The 19,598-nt window shown below is 38.0% G+C and overlaps 1 protein-coding gene across 1 annotated transcript in view; it reads right to left on the bottom strand.

Annotated features, from left to right (window-relative positions):
- ncoa2 (nuclear receptor coactivator 2) overlaps positions 1-19,598 on the bottom strand; it is a 64,424-nt gene that overhangs the window by 20,592 nt on the left and 24,234 nt on the right. Inside the window, 3 exon segments of the mRNA XM_046877690.1 lie at positions 5,059-5,162; positions 8,579-8,751; positions 10,010-10,116. Of these exon segments, the coding sequence (XP_046733646.1) occupies positions 5,059-5,162; positions 8,579-8,751; positions 10,010-10,098 (366 nt within the window). The 5' untranslated portion in view covers positions 10,099-10,116.

The raw sequence follows: 19,598 nt of genomic DNA, 5'->3' as shown, positions 1-19,598 counted from the left end.
ATAAATATGGATGATGTTCCTCTGACGTTTGACCTGCTGCTCACTCGCACTGTCAACAGGAAATGCGAATCATTCGTCACGCTGAAAACACCCGGGCATGAAAAAACGCACTTCACCTGTGTTCTGAGCTGCACGGCATCGGGAGAAAAGATTCACCAACTGTCTTTCGTTAAAGCCTGTGTAAAGTTCATTAGTTTCAGTGTAGCGGCTTATAGACAGGTGCGGCTTATTTATGTTCAAAATAAAAATCTTTGTAAAATTCAGTGAGTGCGGCTTATATTTGGGTGCGTTTAATAGTCCGGAAATTACGGTACACTAAATGGACAAATGTACCGAAGACACCTGACTTTTTCATCCATATGTGGTTCTTCCTTAAACAGCTCCCACAAAGTTGATTGCACACAATTGTATATGATGTCTTTGGATGCTTAGCATTACATTTTCCCTTCACTTGAGCTAAGAGTTGAATGAATCTCCACAAATTCAGCCAGGAGAATAAGAGTCAATTTTAGGTTCATGTTTATAAAGACAACAACAAGCCCTGTGCTAAGAGCTAACATTTGCGAAAGTATTAAAAAATAAATATATATATATATATATATATATATATATATATATATATATATATATATATATATATATCCCAACCTTGTTTCCTTAAAAGTGATGTTTAAATAACATTAATGAAAAAGGTATAGTAGCTCTGTGTGTGTGTATGTGTGTGTGAGAGAGAGAGAGAGAGAGAGAGAGAGAGAGAGAGAGAGAGAGAAAGAAAGAGAACGAGAACAGACAGAGCCTTAAGACCTGCAGCAGCTGCTCGCCCTCATTCTCGATGCAGATTACAGGCTGCAGTTCTATCACTATGCGTCCTGCGCATGTTTTGAAAAGTAGCACTTGCCGTGTCTGACAAGGGCGAGTCGGAGAAGTGTTAATTGGAGAAGCGCACCATCGGTGAACATATGTGCTCCCTTCATCGCCATTGATCTGATAAAACACGGCTTATTGTAAATCCCTAATCTCTCATTTCTTCATCTCACATAGGCTACAGGTTTCAGGTTGTATTTAACATCCATTAAAACCTTTATAAAGCTGCATGAATAATACCTAAAGAAGAAAAAAGTATAACAAGACAAGAATGTAAAATGGACTGAAGACCAAGCGTTAAAATGTAAAATTTTGCTAGCAGATGGACTTTTTAACCAGCGGGTGTATCTTCTGTTCCATTTATGGCCGAGTCTGCATTTCCACAGCATGCCTCTCCTTTTATAAGAACCTTCAGACACCCGGTAGTCTATGACTATTAAATTAAGAATCCTGATGGAAACCTCAAAGCTCTTGTCCACTCTTGGGAATCCCTCTGATGTGTATGTGTGTGTGTGTATAAGTGTATATAAGATATGAAAGAAATGTGACACCAATAGCATCATATTTTTGCTTCAGATTTACATTTAATAGCCACTTTCCTAATAAATGTTTTTAATATCACATTGTTTCAAGTTTAAATACTAAGTTAAATACTAAAGGCAAGACAGCAAGAGAAATAGATAGAGACAGAAATAGAGTGAGAAAGATAGGGAGTGAGAGAAAGAAAGTGATAGAGACATGGCCTCTGCTGGTCATATTAAGTACATAGTGCAGTGTAAACACGCTCGCGCGCACGCAGCGCTGACTCGGCTCCACCTCGATCAATTTACACAACAGCGTGTTCATAAATGTGCTGATAGATAAACGTTGAGTGAGCAGGCCACTCGGCTCCGTCCCAATTCGCCACCCCATGGTGCTTACATAACAGCCTCTAATACAGAGGGGAGAACGGTTGAGCTGCCAGGCTGAGTGGCTTTGACGCACATAATTATCAAAACAGAGAAACCACACGTGCCCACGTACGGACACGCACAGACACACGTGAACATCGTGGCACCAGGCCGGCCGGATAGCAGCTAAACCAATCAATCGAATGGAATTCAATCAACTCAGTCATGTTAGTTGACTTCTCTGGCAATAGTCAATAGATTGTCAATAATTAATATTGATAATAAACAATTCCTTAAAACAAACTAGAAAATTCAAATATTCGATCTAAAGGAGGAGCCTGATTTGAATATCAATCTCACAGACGAATCTACACAAAGGTGTTATGAAATGAAGATCATGTCGTTTTGGTTATATAGGGTTGCTCAATGTCTGATTTTACATAGACGTTTTCTCACAACAACTTAATATACTGCCTATTATGATAATGCTGTAGATAATAATGTGAAAAGAAAGAGGCTATTAAAAATAAATATCAATAAATGTATTTTTAAATAAATGTAAAAATAAATTTATAATGCGCGTGAATAAATCAACCCCTTCGTGACAGATTAAAGTTTCACTTTCCATGATCCGTGAGAGACAAAGGAGCATCTGAGTGGCAGGGATTGAAATATTTACGAATGTCTGGGGATATTCTGTAAAAGTATATTCTGTTGTAATTTTATTCTGTAAATTCATTTTTAATCATTCTTTGGTGCATCGATCTTGCGCTGTACATTGGATTTGCAGACTTGTGAAATGCAAATCCTGTCTGCGGTGTGGCCTTTCTGCACTTATTTGTTTTCAACTTTTTAGGTTTATTGATCTGAAATGTTTCCGTACATTTTTCTCTATATCTTTGTGTGATTTTCTGTTCATCTAGTATAGATATATAGTCGACTATAGGCAAAACTTGACCCTTCTGATTTGATACCGCTAAAACAAACTAAACGAGGTTTTTATCAATCTTGCTATTAATTCTAATGAACTTGCTTTCAGGTTTTGCAAACCGAGGGAAGGTGAAAAAAAGTCATCCATAACATCTTGCTGCCTGAGAAATGTCACAATACCACAAAACGCTCTAAAAGTGCTAAACACATGCTTCCAAATACATGCGCACACAAGTGCCCGTGATTGGCTAGTGTCACTTTAATTGAGAGATAAGAGTCACATCATTCCTCCCACCCAGAGAACAAGGTCAGTCAAACACTTTAAGCCATGGATGTCTGTGACACATGCGACGTTTTAACAATAGGGCACACACTCAGTAGTGCCACTCAAGCTGGATCAAGTTTAATCTAATAAACTTACATGAATCGTAATTTTTAAATGAACTCAACGGAAGCAAATTAACTGATTACGGAATTCATATTAAAATAAGTGAATAAAATGAACCCAATCAAACGTCATTTAATTAAGGACAACAAAATCAACTTTACTGAAAGATTGGAAAATTTAATAATATATTGGACACTACCAATACCCGGGCACATCCGAAAACACGGCAGCACTACGGTGTTCCTGTGGTGGTGCGCTCAAGGATGAGATACAGTGTGGGTTGTTTTTTTTTTTTTTGTCACTTCTTAAGATTCAGTTTTGATTCAAAACATTTTCAGGCTACATCATAGTACAGCAACACACTGCATGGTGAGTGATACAAGATGGTCCAAAGCGTTTCCTTCGATGAGTGTAATTTTATCAGTCACTGTCAAGAGTGCAGGTGTGTATAAGTCTCTCATAGATGGAGAAAGAAAACACACACAGGGTATTTTTAGCATCTGCTGTGTGTATACATCGATGCTGGACCTCTGGATCTATAAATAATCTCTGATAAGCCATGTGGCACAGTTCAGCATTCAGCTCATCCTGTTTGCTTTAAAATTCTACATGCATTCATCATTACAATCATAGAGTGATATGAATAGTTACACTCCTCCACATCCCTCTTTAACAATCAGTGTATCTTCAACCAAATTGTATTTTTAAAAGTTGTCAAGCTACACAAGGAGACTTCCAGCTAAAATGATTTAAAACATTTATATTTAAAACGCTTAAGATCCCATGTCTTACTTTTATCTATTTATGAAATGCCATATATAGATTTGGGTCTGCAGCCATAAATATAATTTTCGCCAGCTTGTGAGTGCTTGGCACGTAAAATATTTGCAGAATTTTGTCGTAATGCTATCGTCATCGTAAGATAATAAATAAAAGAAAATGTAATCAATAAACTTTTGTTTTACTGATGAACTAAGTCTGAAATCAAACACCAAAATCCACCACGGTGCACACATCCGGCAATTAAAACCGCCTGTGTGGAAACATAGCGAAAGGTCTGTTTAGTGTCCTGATGATTTAGATCATTTAAAACACTATAATTACTTTAAAACACTTAAAATGTATTTTCACGAGCTGCCCAGTCATCTGAAATGTAAACAGGCTTGTCTGTTTGAGCAACTGGTTCAGTGCAAATAAAGAGAGGTAATGGGAACCTGTGATTTTTCAAAAAAAAAAAAAAAATGTATGTGTTTAATAGACATGAACAAGTTCTTTAAATACAAGACACATCCAGCAATTAAAACTGTCCGTGTGGAAACACGGCGAAAGTTCCATTTGGTGTCCTGATGATTTATGTAATTTAAAACACCACAATTACTTTAAAACATTTACAACTATATATTTATATTTCCACTTGATTGCTCAAGTGATGATGATACAAATGACAATGTTACTTCTCTTTTTTTTGGACTTATAATTCCAAGAAAGTGGCAAAATAGGGCTATAAGGCTGACCATTACAAATCACTGGTAACAAGTCTCCATTTGCGTTCTCACTACAGAAAGATTAAAACAAGTACATTAATGTAAACCTGTGATTTCAATGTTGTAGTTAAAAGGAATCCATCAATACCTTGTGACCAATCAGCTTTGGGTATTAAGTACATTTACATTTGTGGCATTAAGTATTTAGTAGTGATGTGGTATGATAAAACATAACTGAATACAATACCATTACTTAGTTAGGCTGTTTTGGATAAAGAGTTTTTTTATTCTGACTTTGATGCATGAAATTAAATCTTTTCATTTGTAAAATTTAATGATATTTTTATTCATGCTTTAGCTGTGAGACAGAGGCAAAGACTGAATGGAGAGCCGGCCCTTCTCTTGTCCGTGTATAACCTCAAGTTGTGTGTGTGTGTGTGTGTGTGTGTGTGTGTGTGTGTGAAACAGGGTTATTCTAACCCACATGCGGGAACAGACCCACCTCCAGCATCATTGGTCCGAGGGCATCTTTGTCAATAACACTTTGGCCTGTGGACGAGACGTCGGCCTTCTGCACCTCGTCCTCACTGCACACGGCAGCTTTCTCTGAGAAACACACACACACATTTACAAGTCAAATCCACCTTATTAATAAAAATAAAGCAATAAAATTAGGATTTAGTGTTAATAAATAAGATAAAAATATTAAGTATAAAACAGGTCTACAACTATATATATATATATTAGGGATCAGAGTGTGCACTGTTAAAGCTACTGATTAACTTCATATTTTAAAATCTTTTTTGAAAACATGTAAATAAAAAAATGTTCTTCACATAATGCTAAATGAAAAAAGCTTTTTAACACTAATCCATAATAACACTCTAAAACACTTTTATTTTTCATTAATGGAATGAAGGCAAAATCCATTGAATGAACTAGCTCTGTTAGCTGACTAGCTAATGTTTATACAGTATATACAAATGGCTAGATAAACTTGTCATGCTATTTTTTTTACCCATTGTTGGAATACAATATGCACATAAAATAGCACCAAATGTTTGTAACTGTAAATACGAAAAAACATTTATTTACTAGTGGTGTTTATTCACAGTGTAAAAATAAGGGCTAATTGGCCTCCCAGTGCAGTAAAAACAATGCTATGCTAGGCCATGACACCTCAAGATCTATAGAAACAATTATGTGAAACACAATTTAAATGAAACTGGAGAGATTCTAGAGGGTCTTGTGGCTGTACTGCAAAATTGTTACTTGAAGAATCATTAGCTAAGCTACCGAGGCTATTTTCTGCATATTAACCTTGTCTAAACTGTTTAATCATTTCAACACGTTAATTTCATTACGGAATCAACTTTAAAAGTCATTCAGGCAGATTTTTTCAAAGCGATTAAAGCACAGTTCTAGTTAATAAGGTGTTTGCATCGTTTTGAAACTAGCATGTGACAAACAGCACGAAGGTGTTAAAAGTTTAGATATCACAGTGTACCAGGCCTCAGATGAGAAAAATATTTAAAATTATTTTTCATAATTAAAAACATATTTTGTAACAAGCATATGAAATGTGAAGCAAACTAGCAATTCTGCATCAGAAACCTATTACAGGAATTTCATTTATTATCTATAATAAACAAGGAAAGAAATTTTAATAGTAAAAAAGATTGTATCTTAGAAAAGCGCAATGTGAAATTTGTTTTACTAATTTTACTACACTCATATATATCAGGAGTCATCGTTTTGCTCAAATTTCAGACATCAAATAATAAAACATATGCCAGCTTCAACATTTTTCTGTCTGTCACCCACCTAAGTTTCGAATATGGCTAAATGAAAAGATCAGGGAGTCACAATTTTCTTGTGATGACTGTGTGACCTATTTTGAGTTAATATGTTATAAATATAAGATGGTTTAAGGTCTTAAGAAAGCCACAATAGCCACGTTTAAATGTACACTTTTTTGTCATTCCGAATAAAATCATTCCGATTAAATGTTTCGGTGGACTGTTTACATGAGACGTTATTTGATCCGATGACTTTGTGACATACGCACATTAGCCTATGTCCTGTCCTGTCAACATGGAGTTCCATTATTACTTATGTGTGCTATTTTTATGTAAAATGTAGCTTTTAATCAAGCAACAGCGTGCATTTGTAGGCTTACTACTGCTGGAAAGTATGAGGAAAATATGGGTGCAGGAAGCTGAGATTTTTGGTGGCTGTGCATCTCTAAGGAGCATCTCAACACTACCCTCCCTCTTCCGAAAAGCAGAAACATGTGGGTGAAGTTCCGTAGTGAGGACTGGTGGGAACAGGATGTATTGCTGGAATTTAGTGACCTGGAATGGAAATGAAACTTCCGCATGAGTCGCCGGACATTTACACGTTTGTGTGGACTGGTAGAGGGATTTATGACCCTAAAAGTACAGGCCATCAGGCGTGTCGCTTTTTTTCCTTATACAAACTTTGAATACTGTACTATGACTATGCCTATAATGTTCCTATTATCATTATTGTCACAAGATTCTTGCTTAATCAACTCAGTTTATGTGAAAATACTCTACTGTTACTCTTAACACAAATCTATTAATAGAATGATTTTAATGGGTCAAACATTTATCAATAGATTGGTCCTTATTAAAATGATCATGAGCCAAAACCATTCAATTTCTTCAAAATAATTGCACAAATGAGGCCATGGGTGTTGTGGCAAGTTCGAGTCAGGGGTTTCTTCCATCATTTATTACTCTCAAAATGCTTGCTGTTGAACTGAAGCTGAATGCTCATGCTAAGTAGATACCATTAAGTGGCAATCAAAACAAATTCAAAACAGAGCATGCTTGTAGGATCTACTCTGATTGGTGGATTGCTGCGTTTCACCAGTTACGTTTTTATACACTCATAAATTAAAAGGAACGACTGATTTTGCCAAATGTAGTTGAGTAAAAATATTTGACTTTGAAATGTAAGAAAGTTTAAGTAAAAGTTTCCCTAAATGGAAATTCTTCAGAAAAGTATAGATACACAGAAAAGCTACTTAAGTACAGTCACGAATTACGAATTTACATTTACTGTACACCGCTGCCGTATATATTGTATCTAATGCTCATCTGAGGGAGTCGGATGTAGCAGGAATGTGCTGTCCAGACCCTGATTAGAAGATTAACTGTGCTAGGATGATGCATAGCCATACGGCAGAGCTGTCTCTCTGTGTGTGTGTGTGTGTGTGTGTGTGTGTGTGCGTGTATAGCAGCTGCACTAGTGTCTGTGCGCTGAGTCTCTCCTCCACTATTTCACTCCCACCGGACCTCTGACGTTCGCTTTCGCTCTACGCCATGATGACGCCACCGGAAGTGGGCTGATCGTTTACAGGCCGTGTCCCAAACCACATGCGCATGCTTCCACACTACATCTAACACCTAAAATAGTATTGTTTGTCGTATATCTTGTATAAGTATTTTGCTGGTAGCTAGGTTAAGTGTTTGGCAGACATTACATGGCTTCACAGGTTACCATGAGAACTGGCTGCTACCAGCGGTTACTTTCCAAACCAAACGCTACTCTATTCTAAATAGTATTTAAAATTAGAGAGAGAGGAAAGGAGGGAGGAAAGGAGGGAGGGAAGGAGAGACTGCAGCCACTGGCGTGAGCTTCGCATTACATTGCTCACTGTTACATAACGCAAGATCAGGGAGTTTGACACACCAGCGTGCGCACACACACACACACACACACACACACACACACACACACACACACACACACACACACACACTCACTCACTCTCAGTGAGTCAGGAACAACCCCCAGCATTGGAATGACTCATCTACACGTGCACACACACACACACACACACACACACACACCTGATGCTTGCTTAACAAACAGACACAAATACTCGAGCAGGTGGCAGTTACACAATACTGCATCATATCAACATTTGCCTAATTGTAACGTGCACGTTTGCCAGTGCTATAATGTACTACAGGTGTGCAACGTGCTCCTACCTTGCTCTTTAATTTGCCGAATCTGTTTCACAGTTTCTTTCAGGATTGCACATTTGTCGGGCTTGACGTTGAAGTTATCAATGTCGTTGATGTTGGCGAAAATCAGCTCGGCGAGCTCCTCGATGTATTTATTCTCCTGCTCGCGGTTTCGCTTCTCGGTGCTCCGCTTGGGGCTGGTGAGATGAAGACAAAAATCAATCGACAGGGTTTCTGCAGGTTTCACAAAGTCAAATGTAAAAAGAATTTAAGACCTTATTAAGACCATTAAGACCTAAATCACAGTATGGTTTAGAAACAGCGGCACTAAGTAAAAGACAGGAGGTGGAGCTGGAGGTAGCAGAGCTGAAGATGTTGAGATTTTTTGGGAGTGACGAGGATGGACAGGATAAGAAATGAGTTTAGAGGGACAGCGCATTTAAGGCATTTTGGGGACAATGTGAGAGAGGTCCGATTGAGATGGTTTGGACATGTGCAGAGGAGGAACATGGGGTACATCGGTAGGAGGATACTGAGAATGGAGACACCAGGAAGGACAAAAAGAGGAAGACCAAGGAGGAGGTTTATGGATGTGGTGAGGGAAGACATGCAGGTAGTTGGGTTGAAAGAGGCAGATGTAGAGGACAGGGGGGTATGGAGACGGATGATCCTCTGTGGTGACCCCTAATGGGAGCAGCCAAAAGAAGATCACGACATCAAAAAACACACACAAATACGTTGCAACTGGCCTTAAACAAGCCCTAGATTCATTTTTTCCGAGCCAAGTATCACTAAACTTGCACTTCCCCATAAAAAATAAATAATCCTCTTTTTTACATGTGTGGTACAATCCAGGAGAGATTCACGCTAATACCAGAAAGCTGTCTGGCTGTTGCGTGTTGATCTCATTTGCAGTCGTAATACAGCAAATTATATTTGGACTAACGGAAGAAAGAACTACAACACCATGGAAACAAACAAACAAAAACATTCTAAAGTGCTGCAGGAGCATTTCAACGAGCATTGAGGTAGCATGTGTTACATAGACAGTAGAAAATTAAGACCTTTTTAAAATGATTTCAGACCTAGAAAAGTGAATTTAAAACCTTTAAGGCCGAAAATGATTATTTTCTAATTTTTTGACTTTTTAAAACACAGCAGAAACCTTGAAAATTTGCGCAAATATTTTACTAGTAATGTGTAATAGAAATAAGATTAAAAAAACGAAAGCAATTGATATACATTTTTATCAAATTAACAGGTGATACCACAACTTTGGGCTAGAAAGTCCAAACCCGTCCCACATTTTACGCCTTAAATAATGCTTTAGAAATTCAGATGCATGTACCTGGAGAGAAAATGCATTCGTTTTATGCAAATAAGTGAACAAAGAAAGCAAAGTTGGTAACACACACAAACACACACACACACACACACACACACGCACACACTTACCTGGGACCGAGGAACTCTGATGAGCATTCTTTGCGTTTTTGAGACTCGACCCTAGCAGGGTCGGATGAGTTTTCCCCTATGCCGCTCATTTTAATACATATCAGCAACTGCAAAGTAAACACACACACACACACACACACACACACAGAGACACACAGAAACGTACTGACGTCAGCATACAGATTAAAATGGCAAAATACAAATTCGTGTAAAAAAATTAATTTGCTGTATTTTTCTAGGGATGGGTGATATGTTAAATAAACAACTGCTTCATAAAATGCAAAAAAAAAAACTTTTGTTTATATAAAAAACGTTATTTCATGAAACCTGCCATATCTCAGAACCCTCACTATCGAAAAATTGTCCATAATATAGATATTATATTGGTGCCCCGGCTCTACTAGCCATTTTGTCCTTTAATTAGAACAACAGTACATATAAAGGGTATAAAAAACATAAATATTATAATATATGCGACTAATTCATAGCATGCATAACTGATATAGCGAACGAGAGGAAAGTAAGCATATTTTAATCCACACATGTGATGAGAGAAGCTTTGTAAAGTATTGTTAAATAGGGAAGTGGTAGTCCAGTGGTTAAGGTATTCAGAAGGTCAGGAGTTCAAATCCCAGCACCGTAAGCTGTCACTGCTGGGTCCCTAAGCAAGGCACTCAATTGCTTAATTGTATAAAATGAGATAATTGTAAGTCGTTGTGAAATAGGGCACCTGCCATCGGCGTATTGGTGTGCGGAAATCCATCTGCTTTGATAAAAAGAAATAACGCAAAAGATCGCTCAATGGATCCCAGCGCAGCACAGATCCCAGCTAATCGGTGCTAATTAAAGGTTCGGGGTCACATGGCTTCGTCACATGGTCGATGCTGGGAGGCAAAAGTGCTGAGAAAAAATGTGGGGCAAAGGCGAAGTCAATCAATTCGATTCTACAATAGGTCTGTTCTCTAGAGGCACACACACAAAGGCAATGTGACAGAAAAAAAGTGATCGGGAGAACGGTAGAGGGGGAAATTCCAGACTAAACATCTACATGGAACCAAATCACAGGATCAGGATCAATCCACTGTTTCCACTCAAAGTGTGGGATTTTTGCACAAGGGCAAATCACTCGAGTCGAGATCTAGATTCTTATTTCCAGCTTGAGATGGTGCAATACGTGCCATGAAACCTCATGGCCAACATGCACTCTCCGTGCCAGCAGGGGGCGGTATTCATAGTCACATTTATATTCATGCAAATATGGTAAAATGAATAAAAATAGAACGAGTTCGATATAAATTGAGAATCTTGATTTTTGAAGCCAGAAACTGTGCAAGAATGACACTTTCGCTCCCAGCAGCATTGTAAATGCCAACAGGAATATATAGATTTAGATGGCGTGCCATTTCGAGACTTGGTCTTGAATGTTTTAAACTTTACTCACAGCACATCAGGATTATAAAAAAAAAAAACTGGTTGGTTATCGCTCACCGGCGTCGTTATGTATGCACAGGAAATGACATGGGCATCCCTCACTGCATGGAACTGGGAAATGAGCCGTAATGAATTATTGAAGGTGAAATGCATTTTAATAGGCACCACAGATGGTAATGGACTAGAGAATAAGATGTGGCTGCATAGTGGGGCAGAAAAACTAGTTAATGGGAGCTTCGGCAAGTAGGTCACTGAATAACATTGTATATAATAAAGCTGCTACACGAAGAAGGAAGTGAGCGACGCTGTAGTACGTTCGAGCGTGACGCCTGAAACCTCCTGCTACACGGCGTCACATTAGGAAATCGTCAATATTCTATGCTCTGAAACAGCCAGGAATATGACACGTGTATGGAAATGATACATATACATGCAGTCCAGACATATTTTTCAGGGAGCCACAGCAGGTGGATATTCAATTGAATATTCATATTAGATGAATGTTAAGAAAAACAGCAAGTTTCATTTATACAGAGACTTTCTCACTCTCAAGACTGTTCTGTATAGCCAAAGTAGTGTGTGTGTGTGTGTGTGTGTGTGTGTGTGTGTGTGTGTGTGTGTGTGTGTGTGTGAGTGTGTGTGTGTGAGAGAGAGAGAGAGAGAGAGAGAGAGAGAGAATATAGTTTTTAACATTTAGGGGGGGAATATCAAGAAGGAAAAGTGGAAGGAAGAAAGGAATAAAATAAAGAAATTAAAAGAAAAGAAAAGAAAACTTGAAAAATAAGTTGTATCAAATGAAAAGGGAAAGAAAAAGGTAAGAGAAATGGAAAAAGGAAAAGGAGGAAATTAAAGTAATGGGGAGAAAAGAGAAGAAAGAGAATAATTGAAAGTGGATGGATGGATGGATGGATGGATGGATGGATGGATGGAAGTAAAGAGGAAAGCATTGATGAATTGCTAGATGGATGGGTGAAGGAATGTATAAATGGGATGGTAGGGTGAATAAATGAATTAATATAGAAAAAGAAGGAGGTCAAATTACATATTAATAAAGAATAAATTAATAAAAGGAAGGCAAAAAGGCAAAAGGAAAGAAAAGAAAAGAAAATGAAAAAGGAAATTAAAAGGAGATGCAAATAAAAGGATAAGAGAAGAGAATTTGTAAAGAAAAAAGTAGAGAAAAGGAAATAAGAGGATGAGGAAAATGAGAGGAAGAAAGCAATGAAGGAAGGATGGAAGGAAGGAAGAAAGGAGAAAAAGCTTGGACAAACTGGATGGATGCATGGATGGATGGATGCATGGATGGATGGATGGATAGATGGATGGATGAGTGAAAGGAAGTAGGTAAAATTACATGAAGAATGAAAAAGTAAATGAAAAAGAAAACAAGACAAAAGGAAAGGTAGGAATAGGGAAGGAAAAAGTAAGAAATAGAAAAAAGGAAATCAAAAGCAGAAGCAAATAAAAAGGCAAAAGGGAGAGAATGGCTAAGAAAGGACAAGAGAAATAAAAGGAGGAGGAAAAGGAGATGAATGAAGAAAAAAGAAAGGCAGGAAGGAAGGAAGGAAGAAAGGGAGGGAAAACAAAGAAATTCAAAATCAAATTAAACAAGGAAATGTAGATGAAGAAATTAAGGAAGGAAGGAAGGAAGGAAAGAAGTAGCGAAGGAACTAAAACAGATGAAACAGCATTCACTCTTTGTGTTTCACTGCAAAAGATTCTTATTTAAAACATTTTTTAAGAACTTGATAAAGTTCATGCACCACTCTGATGTGTAGAGTCTGTGCTTTAGGGGACTTCGGTTAAGAAGACGGCGTAAGGAAGCTTCGTCCTGTTCTCCTGCACGCACTTCCATCAGCCAGCTGGCGTTTAAACAGATTAAAAAGTGCATTAAAGCGTCTATGAAACGGCACAAAGGCGGTGATCTGATTCTGCCCAAGACGTGTAAAGGGGTCCGACCTTCCCTCGTGAGAGACAACCGCATTTACCAAACGCCGTACCTCCGCACGTTACCAAATCAATCCTTAACAGATTTGGTGATTATTGATGTGGGACATATGCAATCCACGGGGCTCCAGGATCTCCGGAATGAGTCACTCATTCTAAATAGATAAATTACAATTTGAGAATGTACGAACCTTTTTGTGTCTCTACCTATATACACACACACACACACACACACACACACACACACACACACACACACACACACACACATACATATTAGCATACAGGTGTTGATAAAGCAACATTTTTCATTGGCTATTTCTTTCTTTGAGCCATGCTTTATCTGCAGTGTGTGAGCTAAGTAGGTGGAGACACACACACACACACACACACACACACACACACACACACACACACACACAAGGCTGCATGGTGCCAAAGCATGAGGCTGGCACGCTGTTAGGGCCTGGCGCGCTCACACACACACACACACACACACACACACACACACACACACACACACACACACACACACACACACATTACGTAAGGCGAGTGCTGCTATTGGATCCCTGCTGGATTGCAGTGGCCTACTTTACCCGAACGACAGAGAGAGAAATCAAATCACTGCAACGAGAGCACAGTTACTTTAGAACACAGACACACCAGTTAAAACGTAACACACGCCATGAGAAGCTGCTTCCTTCCTGATAAAAGCTGTACACACTTTTACACCTTCACATACACTTCCGATCTACTCGAAAAGAAAAAAAAAAAGAAATACACAGTATGTTATTGAGGAAGCCTTGAAAATAGTGTCTCAGCCCGGTCCAGACTCAATGTGAGTGTATAACGACTGAGATATCACAATGACCGACAGCTCTATTGTGAATTGGTCATACAAACCAGGAGGGCAGGCGATTAAAGGAAAGCAAACATTTCTGTCAAGAGCAACTCAAGCTCTGCGAACAGTCTCCACGACTTCAACCCTCATTTCCTGAATGACACCGAAATCAAAACAAGCCGACGCGTTTGAGCTTTTGACAGCTTTCACCCTCTGGACATGTTGCAAGAGCCAAATCATTTCACAACATGATGTTGCTGAACGCTGCATTGAGAAAAAAAACCAACAGTGTGTAAGGTGTTCAAATGAATTCAAATCAATTTAAAGGCCATAACACGTGAATTACGCCGTTTAAATCCTCGCCGAACCAGTAGACACTGGCGCACTGTGATGGGGGCGGAGATATCATGCAAAGAGGCCCCGCCCATTAGGATCGAACCGTTTCAGGACAGGGTAAAGGTTATCAGTCAGAAGAGCGATATATTGACTGGCTAGGGCTCTCCTGAGTCGGGAAAAGCACGTGTCATGAATGTATTTGCACGTGCACACTTTTGTGCAATGACAGGGAAATTCGTCTCTTCGCGAAACTCGCTGCCGCAACCAGCTTCATGCCTTTTTTTTGCACAACACGCTTACATTTCATACTTGCACAGCTGCACTTTATTGGAAAATAATCATAAAAAAAAGCCACATTTCAGTTTCGGCCTCTGTAGAATGTGAATGTGAAATACTGCAAGAAATGTTTTTTTGATTTACATTTTTCTATTGTAAATTGTATTTTTAGTTTTCTATTTACTATAGAAAAATATAATATAAATATATTTAATTTTATAAAAATAAAAATGAAATTTCTTGGTTTTATTATTACTATTTTTTAGTTCTTTTTAATTTTTTTTTAGTATTTATAATTCTATTTTTATTTTACTGATATTATATTTTATTATACAGGTAATCCCCAACCTACGATGATGTGTTACGATGAAGACCCCATCGTAACTTGGCCTAGTCTACCCAGAAGTCTTAAAGAATGATTGGTATGGGGTACTATACTGTAATGTGTTGAAGATGTAATAAATCACAGTACACAGTACAGCTACATAATTTAGCAAAACAGAGCAATATACTGTATATAAAAAAACTATTGTTTCCCCACGGACCACTAATTCTGTTGTACACCACTCGCTAAACTCTGGAGTGCTCTGGGATGCTGCAGAATGAAAAATGGAGGAACGGGGGGGAAAACAGCGAAGGGCCGAGAAAACATTCAGGCCAAAGAAAACGACAGAAAGTTTTCAAAGTTTGGGATCATTTCAAACTAAAACAAAGAAAACACCATACATAGTCATTTGAAATAGAGTTTTTATTTATATATTTGCATTTTGATGTAATATGGCAATGAAATGCACTAAATGGTTTTAGTATTCGCAGATTGCAATTGAAAATCTCACTTAAAAGGAATATTTTTTTCTCTTCTATATTTAGTATTGCTCTTTAATAAAGAAAAAGTACTTCTTATCTGATGGAATAATCGATCACTGAAAAATTGGATAGCCGCTGCCCTAATTCACAGTAACGTATGTGGCAGCGGGCGCGTGCATGAGCGCCGATTCGGGACGTCCCAATAAATCATACCACGTATACGTTGCTTCTTCCTCTTCTTTTGGCTTCTCCCATTAGGGGTCGCCACAGCGGATCATCCGTCTCCATACCCCCCTGTCCTCTACATCCTCTTTCCAACCAACTACCTGCATGTCTTCCTTTACCACATCCATAAACCTCCTCCTTGGCCTTCCTCTTTTCCTCCTTCCTGGTGGCTTCATCCTCAGCATCCTCCTACCGATATACCCCATGTCCCTCCTCTGCACATGTCCAAACCATCTCAATCTCACCTCCCTCACCTTGTCCACAAAACGTCCTACATGCGCTGTCCCTCTAATAAACTCATTTGTAATCCTGTCCATCCTCATCACTCCTGATAAAAATCATCTTCAGCTCTGCTTCCTCCAGCTCCACCTCCTGAAGATGTTGAGATTTTTAGGGGAATGACGAGGATGGACCAAACTGCGCAAAACTTACAATATTTTAAATAGATTTGTTGTATCAATATCGTGATTGTAAGCTTGCAAGCATATATATATATATATATATATATATATATAAAATGTGAGGGCCCGGTTCTGGTAAGCATTTCACAGCATGTTGTACTTTGTATGGTTAGAAATGATATTTGAATTTGAATCTGAACCTCAACCACCACTGCCACATTTCTAACAAAAATTATTCACATACGCAGTCATGTTTAATAAATATTATGTTCTTATAACCAAAAATGAATACTTCCGCTATGATTATTACTGTTATTACTTACTCAAATGCCAAAGCAGCTGTATTATTATTATCACTATACTGCCACAGCAGCAGGTTTAGGAATAGCTGCAAGCCCTCTGCTCTCACTCATCTAAACTATGCACTAATGCTCTACTTGCACAAGAACTATTATCCTATTGCACTTTATTCTTGCATAACTGTTACAGTTTACAACTGCTAATAATCTGGCGGCTGATCTCAACTGTCAATACTTTTAGTTAGCTTGTGAGATTTATTGCCATTTTTGCATCAGACTATTTTTATTGTCTCCGTACATGGACGGTGCGCGACGACATTAAAGTTAAAGCTCAATCTTTATCTCCACCTTTATTAAACCGCAACGGGAATGATCTCATATAATATTAATGCACAGCAATTATTTTCCGGCAAATGCACAGCCCTTCAGTTACGAAAAGAAACTTGTTGGACTTGTTATACTGTATAGTCACTAGACATCAGGCAAAAATAAGGAATGTTTATTGTTCCGCCACCTGCTGGTTTCTTTTTATTCAATAAAGCTGTTTTATTTTTATTGGTTTACTTCAAAATTGATTTTCTACAAGGCCGCCTGCTCGCGATTTAATAGATTTCTTCCCCCGACTCCTACCGGTTAGCACATAGTCTATAAAATACTTCACAACATCTCTTCTATGCTGAGAGCACCAGTACTGACTCAGAAGAGTCACTGAACATTAACAGTCACAAGAGTATTATGACATCATGAGACTGTTATGACCCGGTTATGTCAGTGTTATGGCAAAGGGACCATATTAAACCCAGAAAATACCCACAATAAACGTTCGGGTACTAGATTGCGTTCAGAATCGCCCCGAGTTTAGCTTGCTGAGTGGGCAATTTTCGAAACCATCTCCACTTTAGAGGCTCCGCCCCTCAAACTAGTGAATGTGAGCAAAGTAGGGCTGTTCAAATTCCTAGAACACAACAGAAGTATGTTTGGGACACCGATGTTGGTGCGTTTTCTCGAACCAAAAATGTTACATAGCACGCAAAATTTTTAACTTTTATGAACCCATGAACTTTCCATCATTCCTGCTATTTTTATTCCATTTAATGAGATGAACATAGAGCATGCTTTTTGATTTTTTTGAATCAATCAAGCATAAAATATGCATCGAGTACAGAACATTCATACAGAACATAATATTCTGGCATCTTGGAATTGTGATGAAATCACATGACGAATCATTCGTGTTTAAAAAAAAAAAAAACGTCTCTTTCAACTTTCAGATTCATCCGCTTTAGACGGATATGTGCTTGGTGGTGAGAAAACGCTGTTTCGGTGTAGACAGAAAATCGACAATCGTAGGACCAGATGTATTCAAATCATTTATCAGTGTCAGTATAGAAGAGGTTTTGAATTGACTCAGAAAAGAATTACCACCTATTTCCTAATTAAGATGAAATTCTAACTTATAAAACAAAACAAAACAAAAAACAAGCAAATGTATTAATAACTATTATGTGTTCCATTATATAGATATAGACAACCGTATTCATCTTGGCCTTTTGCTTTGTCTCTGATTTGCTCTTCCTGACAAACTTTCACTTCCCTTTCCTACATCAAATGAGCTGTACATTTCCTGCCAGCTTGTTCAGTGCAGCTGCAGAAGGCTGGAAAATTACACACCACGCTGCAGATTTCATACCCGGCCGGCGCGGCTATGAGCGGGAGTTTAAACTCCTACCAAAATATCAGTGCTACAGCACAGCGTGAAGTTAATTAACCCACAGAGCTCAAAGTTTATAAAAGAGGGAAACTGCAACAGAGAAACATTTGACGATGTAGATTGCTGGGGGGTTTTTTCGGAACATTCGGTCACTCTGGAGTGAGAAATCTACCTTAAATGCATGTGCTCCCTGGGTGGGCGGGATCAATGCTTTATCTTCCTTGTCAATCACAGTGACACTATCCAATCATGGGTGTCTGTATATCGAACTGGGTTGATAGCGCTCTGCTCTGAGTGATGACTGGGATGCAGCACGAGCGAAGAAAACAAACACGATGACGCCAATTTGATCCTATTTTTGTTTTTGGTTGGGCTAGCTACAGAATATACACTAGGGGTCCCCTAATTTTTTCTGTGAGGGCCACAACATTTGTCCTTTCTTAAATGGAGATTTTCTTATGATTTTATATGTATTTATTTTGCCTCTTAATGTTAATTTATTATTTTCTTATGCAGTTTTCAGGCAAATCAGCATTACTTTTCAAGAGATATATAGCCTATTAACAGAGCATTATTACTATCATACTGAAATTTTTTTATATACATTGTATATGCATGTGGTTGGTGGGTGGATCTAACAAATAATTAGGCAATGTACAGTGTAGGCAATGTACAGTTTTTTCACATTTTGTTATGTTACAGCCTTATTCTAAAATGGATTAAATTAATTATTTTCCTCAAGATTCTACAAACAATACCCCATAATGACATGTGAAAGAGGTGTGTTTGAAATCAGGATACTGAATCAAAAACAAACATAACACTACATGTAAAATAGTACTGAATATTATTACAAAAATACTAAATAAAAAAAGTACTGAATTAAAGAAATGTGCTAAAGGAAATAAATACGAATATATTCATTAATAAATATAATTATAAGTGAAAAAAAGTGTAAAAACAAAGAGCACGAGGCATCAGTGAAATGCCCCTAGAGGCCACTCTCATAATGACAGCGGACTGGAAGCCGGAAAAACTATTGGTATGCATTTTTGCAGAAAGCCAATTGTTCAAGCAATCAACTATGAGTTCCTTAACCTCTTTCTGATATTTTATTTTAAAAGATATGACATGAAACATGATTTATTTAAACCTACAATTAAAAAATTTATTTCAGAGGGCTATATTTTGGGGACCGCTGATATATACTACATGGTAACCTGACTCTTCCAGCCATATGTGGTTCTTCCAAAAACTGTTACCATTAAGGTAGAATTTGAGTGTCCTGCTATTGAGCTCTATAGACCTCAAA

This window comes from Silurus meridionalis, chromosome 21 (assembly GCF_014805685.1).
Source record: "Silurus meridionalis isolate SWU-2019-XX chromosome 21, ASM1480568v1, whole genome shotgun sequence".
NCBI lineage: Eukaryota > Metazoa > Chordata > Actinopteri > Siluriformes > Siluridae > Silurus > Silurus meridionalis.
This window is presented reverse-complemented; position numbering and strand designations above follow the sequence as displayed.